At 40.7% G+C, this 15,001-nt stretch overlaps 1 protein-coding gene across 4 annotated transcripts in view; it reads right to left on the bottom strand.

Moving 5' to 3' along the window:
- Window positions 1–7,790: 7,790 nt before the first annotated feature.
- kcnq1.L (potassium channel, voltage gated KQT-like subfamily Q, member 1 L homeolog) overlaps window positions 7,791–15,001 on the bottom strand; it is an 83,258-nt gene continuing 76,047 nt past the window's right edge. For all 4 annotated transcript variants that reach the window (XM_018256398.2, XM_018256400.2, XM_018256399.2 and 1 more), the window contains 6 exon segments: window positions 12,782–12,902; window positions 12,238–12,313; window positions 10,595–10,689; window positions 10,153–10,199; window positions 9,981–10,042; window positions 7,791–8,520 (listed from right to left, as the gene is read on the bottom strand). In XM_018256398.2, coding sequence (XP_018111887.1) covers window positions 8,323–8,520; window positions 9,981–10,042; window positions 10,153–10,199; window positions 10,595–10,689; window positions 12,238–12,313; window positions 12,782–12,902 — 599 coding nt within the window. In that variant the 3' untranslated portion in view covers window positions 7,791–8,322.

Raw genomic sequence — 15,001 nt, 5'->3', positions numbered from 1 at the left:
ATCATTTTAGTTTCATTGGATATTGGGAGGCAAAATTTGAAATGCAATTCTCATTTGCTTTAGGCAGTTACAATGGGCATATCATTTTACAAAGGGTTAGTTTAACTTTAATTATATCAAATACTATTATACTGTTTCATAGCAACTGACCCGCCTCCCATTCACTATTAATGTCCATATTTTAAAACATTTTCCCTTTGCGTTTGTCAAATGTCACTTGTATAATTAGTTATTTCCTTTGCAATCAAACCCCCAGAATCTATTTGCTACATTAGATTGTGACACGCCGCTATTGTTCTGTCCATTCATTTCCAGCACGTCCCCCCTGTTGCTTTAAAGTTCCTTTAAATGAGTGTTAATTTTGTAATTAAACCACGTACCTGCAGGTTTCCCAATCAGGGAAGGTAATTGTATGCTTTGTTTGTTTAACATCATTTATGCTTCGTAACTAGATCATTTGTAGGGCCGCGGTTAATTATTTGCCCCCCCCTTGCGGGTCGCCAGTAATTAGCATTTCTTAGACCTGAAACTGAGCGGAAAACAGTGCGCCTGATCAGTAAATATGGAAATATCACAGATACTGCACTTCTTATATGAGAAAATAAGTAAGAATTCCTTGTTTCGGCATCTAATTTATATCCTTTATTTATATAGGACCAACACATTCTGCAGCGCTGTACAGAGATTACACATCAGTCCTTGCCCTGTGGTGCTTACAGTAGGGATGCGCCAAATCCTCTATTTTGGATTCCGATCCTTCGCAAAAGATTTGCCCGAATAACAAACCAAATCTTAATTTGCATATGCAAATTAGGGGTGGGAAGGGGAAAACATTTTTTACTTCCTTGTTTTATGACAAAGTCATCCGATTTTCCTCCCGCCCCTAATTTGCATATGCAAATTAGGATTCGGATTTGGTTTGGCCAGAAGGATTCGTCCGAATCCGAATCCTGCTGAAAAAAAGCAGAATCCTGGATTCGGTGCAATCCTAGTTTACAGTCTAAGGTCCCAATCATATTCACACAGTTTTGTTAGGAGCCAATTAACCAATGTTTTTGGAGTGTGGGAGGAACCCATGTAAGAATGGGGAGGACGTCCAAACTCCTTGCAGATTTAAGGGTGTCTATACAGAATGTTACATGTTTTAATTGCTGCCAAACACTTGTGGCTAAATCCGGCTGTAAACTGAGGCTAGAGGAGGGGATACAGGACTGGACTAGGGTGTGTGAGGCCCACCGGGGCTGCTATCTCGGGGGCCTCCACACCCTTAAGTGCATCTTATAATTACTTTTGCCACAATTTGGGAACGGAGGGAAGTAGGGGAGCGACGGTGGAGGGCAGGCAGGGATCAGGTCAGGACCCACCGGGTTTTTTTTCGGTATCCCGCCGGCCCAGTCCAACCCTAGGGGGATACTTATCTCCGCAACATTCAACATATGCGCAGACTGTACCACATGGGCATCAATAAGGGTAGGGGGCGCCTTGGGCAGCAGTGATTACACTTGGGGTCAATGTAAAAGCCCAATAGACAGGATAGTGACTAAGCGATACTCACTATAACCCAATATATTTTGAGTCCATAAAGGTTTCATTAGCAAAAAAAAAAAGCAGTACTCAAGGAGCCAATGCTTTTCCGAAAATAGATTTCTGCTGCCATCTAATGGTCTTTATGTGTTATAGCTTATTAAAATATTATCACATACCTTCCCTCTTCTCCCAATTCCATAATCCTTTTCCCCGTCTCATGAACTACATTCAGTCCATGAAACAGCAGCTCATTCTACTTTCTAATCTATCCCTGATTGCACCGTGCTGGGCCTATCTGAGTAGGGTTATAGTATTCGGGCTGTCCTATGCCGGGTGGGATTGGTACCATCCTAATTACTAGCCAATTGCAGGACAGATATTATAAGGAAAGTGCACAGATTGTAAGATTAACACATAAAATGCTGTTGAACCCTCAGTATGAAAAATAAATGCTGTTTCTCAACCCGAGGTTCCCAGATGCCCATAGACTATAATCTTCCTGTTCTTTTTATATGAATTCAGAGCTCTGGACCTGGAATGTTTCGGAGGTCCCCAGTGAGTACCCTATGCTCCAAGTTAGGGAAGAATTTCCCACTCGTCCAATGGTAATTCATTAGTTCCTTGTTCCCTCTTGTGCTCAATCTCTTTCAGCTCCAGCAATACAGAATCTGGCAAAGGGCCGGAGGTCGATGTAGGTCTTAGTCCAGGAGTCCAAGGCCAATCCTTATTGAAGCCAGGACCCTGTGACAGAGGTTGGCCTCCAGTGAAAGTTAGGGTTGACACCTTTAGAACCCTAGAATACCATCTGGGCATGCATCGATGACTCTACATTCCATGGGGGGTGCAAACCCAGTTCTAAGACATTTGCTTCTCTAAAGGCTGATTAAAGCTTTCAACTCGGTGTCTCTAAAAAAAGTCGCCAGCTTTTTATTCTGTGTATTGGGCCCTGCCTAAATGATACCTGGCAGAGAATCAGGCAGATATCTATTGGGCAGGCTCTAGTCTGATGGATCTTTGTTGGCCTACTGTAAATCCAAAAATTTTCCCCCAGGCTAACAACAGAATCAGCCCAATTTGGACCATCTCATGAGTGGTCAAATCAGACAGAGTTCACCACGTATGGCCAGCTAAAGAATATTGTTCACTCCTAAGAGTCAGTTTGTACCATTCGTAAAGGTCATTGGTGGCAATGTAATAAACTGCTCAGGATTCGCCAAGTTTTAGGAACACATAGCAACCTATAATATCCTTGTTCTCAAATAACTGACCAGTAAATACTATTTTCTGGTTGGTTGCCGATTTTTAATAGACCTGTAGCTTCTTTTATTACAGATTCCACTTTTTCCATTATTTTATATGTCATGGCCCCATAATCCAAAAGCCCTGCTTTCAATCTATAACTTGTAACTTGACCATCTGATGACGGAGCAGATAAGCCCATACTCTGAGGGTCCACAACCCTATTTACCCGTGAGACACATTCAAATGTGGAACGAGTCAGGGAGCAACAGAAGCAGGAAAAAAAGTCACTGGGGTGCCAAATAAGGGCTGTGATTGGCTGTTTGATAACCCCTATGTGGACTGGCAGCCTATAGGGGCTCTGTTTGGCAGTAGACCTGTTTTTTTTTTATGAAACCAACATTTATCCAAGCCAGGAATTCAAAAATAATGCTTTGAGGCCACTGGGTGCAACATCCAAGGGGTTGGTGAGCAAAAGGTTCCTCTTGAGCCACTTGGGGATCAGTACCCTACTCTATGCATTCCTTCCTACCTGTTATACAAAGGACAAATGTGAGGCTCCAGACCTAGCACATAAGAACCAATGGGAATAACAGAACCTTGCACTGTCCCTACTGTTCCATTAAGTGGCCTCGGCACTGCCTCGTTGACTATTGAAATAAACAATGTCACATACTCCAGTGCTAGTGTTTTTATTAGGAAAATCTCTGATAATCACTTTATGGAAATCACATTGTGAATCATTAGAATAAAAAAAAAATCAGTTTTCTTTGGTGTCATTTTGTACATTGTAACGTCCATAACCATTTGCTAAACATTCACATCATCTTAATATGATCCAGACCTCTAAAATTCTACCCCCACCCCCTCACAGAACTATCAGGCGTGTGCAATCGTCATTTTGGCATTAAGTAAAAGTAAGTGTTTCATTATATGGAAGCCACAATCAGCGCTTCTTATTGAGCAGGAGATGATTTTCGGGTTAAACTGGCTGTAGTGCTTGGATCCTCCTGTCAGTGAGGTCACTTTGCAGCTCCAGTATTACCAACAAAAAAATTCAGATTTTTACAATAAACTTAGGATAGTATGGTACAGTGAATAGGTATTGGCATTTTAGAAAATTGAAATCTTCCCACAGTGATCATAGCCCTGTAGTGAAGAATTTCTGCTTCTGTAATGACGCTACAATGGAGGAAGGTGTGAGATTCTGATTCTGAGCCTTGTATCAGCCTCTGCCTTTATGATATCATTAAACAGTTTTGGGAGCAAGAAGAAGACAAGAACGGAAATTAACAATGAGCCTGTTCTTGAGTGGGGACATAGTAATGTATCAGTTTCATTCTGATAATAAGTCACTGCCCCTTGACATAGTCAAGGCTTAGTGATTTTCACTGGTGATATTGGTACAAAGCCAATGCTACTCAGGGCAAGGTGTTATATCTGCAGAGGTCCAGCCATCATGACCAGTTCCAGTAATAACCCCTGCTGGCATCCATATAGTCAAACTGTAAACAGAAAAAATGGCAAAGTAAACCATTTACAATTGTTATGTACAAATCTTTCAAGAATCATTATGGGGGAGGGGGCACACTACTGATTGAGCTACGTAAAACACAATCTGAGACCAAAGTACAAAACAATACCCTCATTTGCAAGTCTGAATATTCCAGTTTTAACAATTATAACCAAGAATAAAAATGGTCGCCAATATTTTCACACTTAAAAAAAACGCTATTACCTATTTTAGAGTTTGCTAATGTGGCGCTCCATCTAAGACTCCTCCCAAAGCCGCTGACAATTGTTGCCTCAACTGGAGTAGGCAAGGTTTGCTCCTATGCTTCCCACATGATTTCCATTCTTATTGATCAACACAGCCAACCTCAATAGAAGGAACTTGTATGGGTAGCTCTAGGTCACCTTTATATATACACATAAATATTTATATCATGGGCCGCTAAAAGAAACAAACACGGACATATCTACATCTGACTCTGCCTCAATACACCGTTTCATTTCTATACAGGACTAATATATACAAATGTGGGCTAATATCCAGTTTCACCGCTCGGGGTGTAGCTGGCAGTAACATTATAGCCCACTCCCTGGAAAAAAAAATCAACACATTTGTTCCTGGTAACAATGAGACTCTATAAATAGCATCCATTGTGGCATCACTGCATGAGAATATATCGTCACAGTCACGTTACCAATCGTTGCTCTCGGTCTATAAATAACTATTTTTATGTCTCACAAGTGTGTCATTTTGTATAGTAACGGCTGAGACATGGAAGTCAAAACATAAAGAGAATTTGCTATTTAAAGGGAAAGTATCATCTGAAAAGCTGATGGATGTTTGTACACCAATGCACTGAAGCATTTAGCTACATAACCCTTCCCTATTGAAACGGAGGCCCGGCAAAATAAAGCTCACATATGTCTGTGTTCAAGTAGTAAGTAGAGATGCACCAAATCCACTATTTTGCATTCGGCCGAACCACCGAATCCTTCATTAAAGATTCGTCCGGATATCGAACCAAATCCTAATTTGCATATGCAAATTAGCGGTGGGAAGGGGAAAACAATTTTTACTTCCTTGTTTTGTGACAAAAAGTCACACAATTTCCCTCCCCGCCCCTAATTTGCATATGCAAATTAGGATTCGGATTGGCCGGGCAGAAGGATTCAGCCGAATCCTGCTAAAAACGGCTGAATCCTGGATTCGGTGCATCCCTGGTAATAAGGGACCCACTGTCAATCGATTCCCAACCCAGCGGGGTTTAAGAAGGGACTTGAAGACTGGCCCGCCCCATCCTGTCAGCTGATGAGACAAGTGGGTGGGCCCGATCACACTATGGCACAAATGAAGTATCTGGAGCCTGGTTGCAGCACATGAATGATAGGTTCTGTTCTGGGTGGTGGTGGGCTCTCGATACTAGTATCTTAACAGGGGTAATGTAATAAAAGGTCTTAATTCTGCCCACCTCTAGTAACCCATAGCAACCAATAAAATGCTTGTATATAAAAACACACCAGTCAATTCTACTCACTAATTGAAAAAAAAAAAAAAAATATTTGCTTATAAAGAACCATATAATAAAGACTTATTTATAGCAGTTTTATACTTGGGGGTGGAGATGAGCAAAGCCTTGTGCCTTACAATGTCTGACTACAGCGCTTATCCAACCAATCCCCCCATAGGCCTGTAGAGGGCAGCAGAGGCCACTCCACAAAAATGTACAGGGCTCCAGTAGCTGCAAAATGCAGCCTTTAGCAATCCTATAAGACTGCTTTCATTATAGAGGAATTACCCTTGTATTATATGGCTTCCCAGGATCTGAAATATCCATTCTGTTCTTTATCAGCATATTGTACCTGCATGTGATAAGTCACAGCTTTTGTAGAAATGAATGCAGGTATAGGATCTGTTATCTGGAAACCCATTATCCCGAAAGCTCCAAATTACGGAAAGGCCGCCTCCCATTATAATCAAATAATCCAAATTTGTAAAAATGATTTCCCCTTTTTCTGTAATAATAAAACAGTACCTTGTACTTGATCCCAACTAAGATATAATGAATCCTTATTGGAAGCAAACCCAGCCTATTGGGTTTATTTAATGTTTACATGATTTTCTAGTAGACTTAAGGTATGGAGATCTAAGTTACGGAAAGATCTGTTATCCAGAAAACTCCAGGTCCAGAGGATTCTGGATAACAGGTCCCATACCTGTACAACTTAAAGGGGTGGTTCAGCTTTACGCTAATTTTTAGTATGTTATAGAACGCCCTATTTCTAGCAGATTTGCAACTTTATTTTTTTTTTATAGTTTTTAAATTATTCTCCTTCTGCCTCTTTCCAGCTTTCAAATGAGGGTCACTGACCCTGGTAGCCAAAAAATGCTTGCTCTCTGAGGCTACAATTTTTATTGTTATTATTTTTTAATACTTATCTTCTATTACTATGCAGTTCCTTCTACTATTTATATTCCAGTCTCTTGTTCAAACCATTGCCTGGTTGCTAGGATAAATAAGACTATAGCAACCATATAGCTGCTGAAATACCAAACCGGAGAGCTGTTGAACAACAAAAAGCAAAAAAACCAAAAATGAGGACTAATCGCAAATTGTCTCAGCGTATTAATGTCTACATCACATTAAAAGTTAATTTAAAGGCAAACTACCACTTGAAAGAGCTCATCTAAACAATACAATGTAATACAAAGAAGTATATTATATATACTTAATTGTATTACACTACACTAACAGGTTTCCAGTATACAAAACATGAAACATGCAGGTGTACTGCTATATAAGAAATGTGTCCACTTCCTATAATAATGTTCATTACAGTTCCCAGGTCATTGGAATAGAAGTAATAGAAGCCATTGTCTTTCTGAGCTGCTATAAATGATAATATGTGATGTTCTGAACTGCATTATATCAACAAGACAAAAGGAGCTGGTGGTACTGCACCTTAATTCATGGTACCTTTAATTTTTTGTGTGTTTTTAGAAGCTTAGGGTGTCGACGCTGGAGGAATAGGTCAGGATTACCCTAATGAAAAACAAACCTTGCACCAAACATGCCATTAAAAAAAACCCTTACAGATTCACTTTTGCTGAGCAGGATTATATTCCAGTTCATTTTGAAGATATTCAGATGAATTTGCTAACTCGTTGTTAGAGATCAAAATTGAATTTGTAATTTTCAGGTGTAATTGATGCATCTGGCACTGAAATGGCGTGGGCCAGATGCATCAATAAATGCCGCTCCATTTGTTTTTATATGATTGAGTTTGAACGCAACGCCTTCATTACCAGAATTGATGAATTGTGCAACTGCGGTGACAAACCAATCAGAAATTCATTGTCATTGCACCTTCGCAATTTAGCACCTATGTAAGTAAATCAGATGGAAACGGTGCAGAAGATCAACTAAAACAACTTAAGTGAAAGAGATTTGCCCCCTCCCTCCCGTCTTAACATTTTTACCAATTAAAATCAACACAACGCAGAGACAATGCTGTACACTTGAAATGCATCATTTTATATATTCCTTGCATAGCAATAAAAGATTTCTCCCTTTATCACTGTATGTCCTTCAGCAAAGTTGTAGCCATTGGTTTCAGCTTTCTAGGCGCCCATTGGCTTCGGTGATTATCATTCATTCCTACACCAGAATCCTAGCGAATGGACTCAACGTCATCAACCAACCAGGATAAAAACTCCATATGACTGGAGGCTGCGCTACCAAATGGAGCCAAACTCCATCTGATTGGAAATCTTATCATTGTCCTCCAAAAAAAAACAAAAAACCTTCTACTTGGGGCCTACAAAATGTTGGAGAGATGCCTATGTAAATAGAGCATTACCCTCTTTAATGTATAGGAAATGCAGTCAGATTGTTCATTTGCAGGTTTTTTTTTTTTTCAAACCATTTTAAATGCGTCCATTAAAGAAACGAACATCTACTTGAGTACAGCAGTTAACCCAGTTTTATGGTAAAACGATTCCAACGTAGGTTTAAAGAAAAAAGTAGCAGCACTGCAGTGCATTCATCAAGATATATTGTCCTGAGTCATCCTCGGCACATTCAGCTGTTCGTAGGTGGGAAGGGTGTTGCGGGAAGGGTGGTTCTCGGAATTCAAAGAGTTGCTCCGATGAGGAGTTCGGATGGACTGAGATCCTTGCTGGTTTGTTAGCAGATGGTGGAGCATATCAGTGATAAGATTTAGCTTGTGGTCCATCTGAGTCACCTACAATATAGGACATAACATACTCTTAGCACCTACATTTCGTCCGTAATGCAATAGAACATTTTACACCATAACGTGCAATCAGATCATTTTTTAACATGTATTGCCAAAAACATCATCTTCTAATCTCTCATCGAGAACTTTAATTAGGTTAAGCCAGAGATCTTCTGGACAACAATGAGTAGGTCCTCCAAATCTTCAATGTCTTCCATGACCACTAGGAGGAGGCCAATTAAAGCATTCATAAGGTCCTAAAAAGCCTTAGATAACAAATGGTGATGCTCAAAGACCTAGGCCTCTAAAGCCTCTGAAATAAAGGCCAGGCTCTTCTGAAGTAACATCTTGCTTTCCCCATCATGTTCTGAACTGGAGAAATTCTTTGTGACATTAATGGGAGAACACAATATTACAGAATATTTATCCAAGCAGCTCTACTAATATATGGACAGCTTTAATGTCATCTTCAGTATCTTACACTTAACGGGGAAGGGCTTAGATACTGTAGATACATTATATTGCCAAGTACATGGACAACTAGCAGTCCAAAAGTCTAACATTTCATACCACAATCAGGGTTATTAACTAGGATGCACCAAATCCACTATTTTGGATTCAGCCAAACCCCGGAACCTTCGCGAAAGATTCAGGCTAATACAGAACCAAATCCAAATCCTAATTTTCATATGCAAATTAGAGGTGGGAAGAGGGAAACATTTTTGACTTCCTTGTTTTGTGACAAAAAGTCCCTTGATTTCCCTCCCCGCCCCTAATTTGCATATGCAAATTAGGATTTGGTTCGGCCGGGCGTAAGTATTTGGCCGAATCCAAATCCTGCTGAAAAAGGCAGAATCCTGGCAGAATCCGAACCAAATCCTAATATGAAGTGGTTGTCTCCTAAAATAGCCTTAACCCTCTTAAAGGAGAAACAAACCCTTAATAAAAAAACCCCTACCCTACATAGACCCCCCTTCTCCCCCCCAGCATAGCTGCAAACCCAACCCCCCCCCCGGGGCATTTGCCCCTAACTCTTTACTTCACGGGTGCCATCTTGAACTCCGCTGGACAGAATCTGCACGGAAGGGTAAGTAAAGAGTTAGGCGCAACTGCCTGGGGGGCCGCTAGGCTGAGGGGGAGGAGGGAGGGGGGGTCTATGTTGGGTGGGGGGTAGGGTTTTTTTTTTTAATTAAGGGTTTGTTTCTCCTTTAAGACTTAATGGCTTGTGGGATTTGTCACATATAGGGACCAGGCCTGGCCTGCAATTGGCTATCCAAGGTCAGGGCACTGTGCAGGCCAATCAAGTTCTTTCATTTCCATCTGTGCCTACCCCCAAACTGCTGCCACAAAGTAGGGTGCCTACATACTTTTGGCCATATATTGTATGTAACAGAATCTGCTATATGCTCTTTGTCTGTCACCACCGTTCTTCATAAAACCTCAAACCACAAATCAAGGAAGCTTACCTTGTCTTCTACACGGTTTAACCTTGAACCTATTGTATTGATTCCTTTATCTTTCACTTTATCTAAATAGAAGAAACAACAGCTCAGATGATTAAATATAGCATAACTAAAGGAAAACTACTGTATATTACTGGCCAACATATAATTAGGAAACTCATAAAAAGAACAGTACCTGATACAGAGAGGAAGAGGGAAGGCTTTCCAAGTGACTGATCTAATCTGCAAAGAAAATATATTGATTAATATTCAAGATATATATAGCAATTATATCAAAGAATAGTCACATGATAATACTACACACTTATAATCCTTATGATATTATATGATCTTTTCTTTACATACTATAAACTATTATTCCATCTATTTAGCCTCTTTGTTCTCATTTAAATAGGGAATGACCATGAAATAGGCCAAATGTTTAGAAGCAGGAGGGCCAACTGACATAGGAGTTTTCCTGGTACCAGTGGGCCAGTCCGACACTGGGCATTACTAATTTAGTATTCAAGTGTCATTATGGTGCCAGCAGGATGGCACTTTTGTGCCAATGCTGTCAGCATGTTAAAGGACAAGAAAAACCCCCAATCCATATCAAAATATGGTTACTCGTTCAGAACCTTCTCTGCAGCTCCTTGATTCTGACCATCAGGTTAAGGTGACCTTGCGAATACTGCTCGATAACATCACGCACGTCGTAGGGTTTCCTTGCTTGCTGCAAAAAAGAAAAGGGGACTTCATGAGCTTATGGTCTTCATTATTAGCCTTTGTTAAAATGAGATGCTACAGAATTTTGGGTGATTTTTTTTATTTTGCCACAACATAAATTTGCATTCCTTGGCCAGGAACATAAAAGTATGAGCTTGCAGCTCACCATCAGAATTCATATATAACTGGAGTTAATGCACGTAAGCCTAACAGAAGGAGTACAACATATACTGGGGTGATTGTAGCTTTTTTTTTTTTTGGAGAAGCCGTTACTCCCATAAGGGGTTAATTCCCTACACTTTCTATTTAAGCTTAGATTCTTTGTTATTTTGTGTTCCAAACTGAATCCACTGGTAGTCTCAGACACCAACAAAGAATAACATCTCCGGCACCGGCTTGATATTACACCTTCGACGCAGATCAACGTCTCCCCATCAAGAATAACGCAGAATATCGCCTCTAGCACCATTACAGTTGAACATCTACAATAGTTTGATCGTGGGGACCCCTAAACCTAAAGACCCCTAAACCTAAGGCTGGAGAACTGTAAACCTGAGGTTGGGGAACCCTATTTCCAGTTGCAATTTTCTTATATTCTATAGTACTGGCTATTTAGATCATAGATCCACATGCCCAGTGAAATCTGCCTGGACACTAGCTGCTCTGACTGCCATGTTCTCTCCAGGAGAACCTCAACAATCACAATTTCCTTAAAAGCCATCATCACTTACTATTAAAAATAATGGGGAAGGCACCTTCTATAGCAAACAATGACAACACCAGCAAAACTAGTGTTGGGGTGACATATTAAAGGTCGGCCTAGATATGGTGGGAATAGACATTTGGCTCACTTCCCTTACCATGTCACTCAATTTAAATTTATTCACTGTCAAGAATATAGCGTTGACAGACAAGTGAGAGTACAATTGGAAGAAACAGGAATTACCGGCACACAAGACTCCATGCAAGTGGGTATGCGGGCAGGCATGAAAAATTGAATAGTTATTTTTCAAGGGAAAGGTAAAGTAATTTGGTAAACATTGTTGCTTTTTAGAACTGGGTAAGATAGCGTTCCAAGCCCTTGTGATGAATTGGTCTTAACTGTTTGTTCACAGGATGGATGTGCTTATTTTTTTGGATTTGGAGTGTTTTTGGACTATTTGATTCTGCACTTTTTCTAGATTCAGAAAAAATATGGATTACTAGGACTCTTTTTTTGATGGACATAAATATTATGGACTCTCTGCTTTTTCATTTGAAGTTGAATCGTATGTTAATTAATTATTATTAATTTTTTGGGGTTTAAATTTCCACTCCCATGGTGGTGTGTGTCTGACGATGGGCCGTGCCCCAGAAATATTACTATTCTATAAACATGAAGGGATTCTCCCCGCTTGCATGGAGTCATGTGTACTGGTAATTCTTGTTTCTAATAGAATTCGGAGGGTGCCGTTCCCTCATATTGTGCACCAGACCAGCTCTTTATAAGAGGCCAGGATCTCATATTATTACCTCCTGAACAGAAACACTGTTTGGCCTACAAAACCCAACACACCTGGAATTTTTTCTTTGCAACAAAATACTGCATTCGTCGGATGACTTTTATTGCGGCACGGTGATGTTCTTTAAGCCTATGAAAAAGCACAGAGAGTTTTTAAATCATAAATTGTGTTTTTCCTTTCATAGACCTCTGTATCTTTGTTTTCCCTTGCCACAACCTACCTTAAGGGCAGAGACACACGCTGCTATTTCGGGAGATTAGTCGCCCAGCGGCAAATTGCTTCTTCTTCGGGCGACTAATCTCCCCAAACTGCCTTCCCGCCAGCTAGAATGTAAATCGTCGGCGGGATGGCACTCAGAACGCTCCCAACCCCAAGTTCCACAGGCATAAAAGCCGGAAAAGACAAGGAGGGGTACAAAGGCACACATTTTAAATAATAACTGGATAATAATGATAGCACCGATTAATACAAAAATAGTCCTTCTCCTCCTTTTAATTCAAAACATACTAGGAACCATGTCATTTTCACTTTCTCCATGTGCTCAAGTCACTTAATACATTCTCACATATTTAATTACATAATGAATAGTGTCCTTACTCTGAGATGTGAGTTATTGGGGTGAGGAGAGTGTCCCCTTCCATATCCAGGTCATCTGTAAAGCTGCTTGTTCTGATAAAAGGTCCAGTACTGGGGTCTAAGAATCCAAAGGGTTTTCTTACTGTGGGATTCAAAAGTATAGGATTAATTTACCCACAAATGTTTCTTTTGCAGCATTGCAGGGTTCTGAGCTAATACTGAGCTAATAACACAAGCAAAACAATCAACTCCCCACCAATTATTTAGTTGTAAGCCCCACCATACATCCCATATATATGCCAATCCATCTCCATCTGCTTTTCCAAGTGGGGCAACAAGCCAAACAAACCAACCAAGACTTCCCTTTCTAATATATTGCCACCAGGGAGCAAAGGCATGTGCCTGGGGGGGGCATATAACTCTAGGCACATATTGCTGCCTGTTGTAATGGCAATAGACCAGCGAGTAGGCAAGGGATGGGGGGTGGGGATGGTGGTGAGTGGAAGGCAGAGGTGATATGTAAGAAGCCAGTCTTGCCTTGGGCACCCTTACCTGTTGGCCTCTAATTGCCACAATTTTATCCAAAAAAAAGTGCTTGATGTTATGATGTCATAAAATGGGTTTAAATCAGTTCTAAAGCTCAGATCTATGTTGCAACCACCTAAATTGTTGCCTAGAGCAGTGGGTACCTGACACATTAATTCAACACCACTGTTTTTCTTTATCATATGTTGGTAGGTCTGAAGGACATTCCAACATGTGCCTCCTCCAGCCTATCAGGGATGCTCTTGATGTGCTTAGTCAGCCACCCCACGGTATAACTTAAATATGCAGACAGTAGACCAAGGAAAACAGGGATATTTCTAAGGTTTTTATCCCAGCCAACAACAAGGCTTAGACAAGCAAAAACTGCACAACAACAAGCAAATCCAAAAACAAGGCATGTGTGATAACACCAGCTAAGAAACGCAAGGGAGGAAGTCATAAACCGTGAGAATTTTATAGAGGAAGAAAACTGGGATTCTAGTATGTGAATGACAAATGGGAGGAAGCTCTTAACTATCACATTTTATTGTGAAGGAAGATTGAGAATGAGGTTTTACCTAGGGAGGAAATACCAAGATATCAGATCCATCCTCATGTAACACTTGGCCCGTGCTTTTAAACCTGATATCACAATTGGGGTTTTTAAGCATTAAGGATGGAACTCTAAAGGTACTTGCCCAAGGTGAGACTAATGGCCTCCAAATGAACTAGTTAGAGATCAACAATTGATCTCAATTGATTTGAATTAATTGAAAAGTCTGTCTGGAAGACTGGTTCCTAGAATTGCCTGCTAAATTTCTACAAACGGTTATCCGCTCCCTCAGCTGAAGGTTCAGGGCGGTGCATCTGGACCCCTTCCTTACACTGGTGAGTGTTTTTCACTTTGAGACAGTCACTCATGAAGGCAACTGTCCAAGTTATTTTAAAGGCTCTCCTTTGTTGACTGTAACATCAACAGTGGCTTCCATGCACCTATCTTACAAGTGGCTTACAAAGCACTTATTCCATGGACCTATACTATCTGTTTTTTGTTGCCTCTGCCTTGTGTAGAGTAATTGGCTGCATGAATTCCAGCCACCTAGGTAAAAACATACTTAATTGAGGAATCAATGGCAGCTAACCTATATGTATATCAATAGTGACATCCCAAGCAAGGCCCATCTGTTTGCCTGTCCTTTCTTAATATTGGCCATAATACATCACCTACACCATCTGCAACATGTTTCCTATGATAACTCCTCCCACACCTATGGCTGCCCTCCACTAAAGCCACAGCAGCTTGTGTACTGAGCAAGGAATAAAAAATACCCAGGACAATAACCTCAATTAGAAAAAGACATCCACAATAAACAGAACCGAATATGATGGTAGTGATGTGTGGGTTGACCCAAAACCTACAGTGACCAGCAGGTTGACCACCGATCGGTTGGGTGGGTTTGGGCTGAAATCTGGCCAATCACTGTGGGTTAGGTTTGGTGTGGGTCACACTGGGAAAGTAGACTACTCCTCTGCTCCCAAAAATTACCTGTCTTAGAACCAGATAAAGGGCCTGGTAGGGCCGAAACGTTGCCTATTTGTATGATGTGGGCTTAATACATTTTTGGTGCACTTTTGCAATTTTGTGAACAAGGCAGGTTTGTTCTAACGAAATTCCACCATCTGTTGCTGCTCTCTCTCCTGATTAGGCCACACCAG

This window comes from Xenopus laevis, chromosome 4L, assembly GCF_017654675.1.
Source record: "Xenopus laevis strain J_2021 chromosome 4L, Xenopus_laevis_v10.1, whole genome shotgun sequence".
Classification (NCBI taxonomy): Eukaryota; Metazoa; Chordata; class Amphibia; order Anura; family Pipidae; genus Xenopus; species Xenopus laevis.
This window is presented reverse-complemented; position numbering and strand designations above follow the sequence as displayed.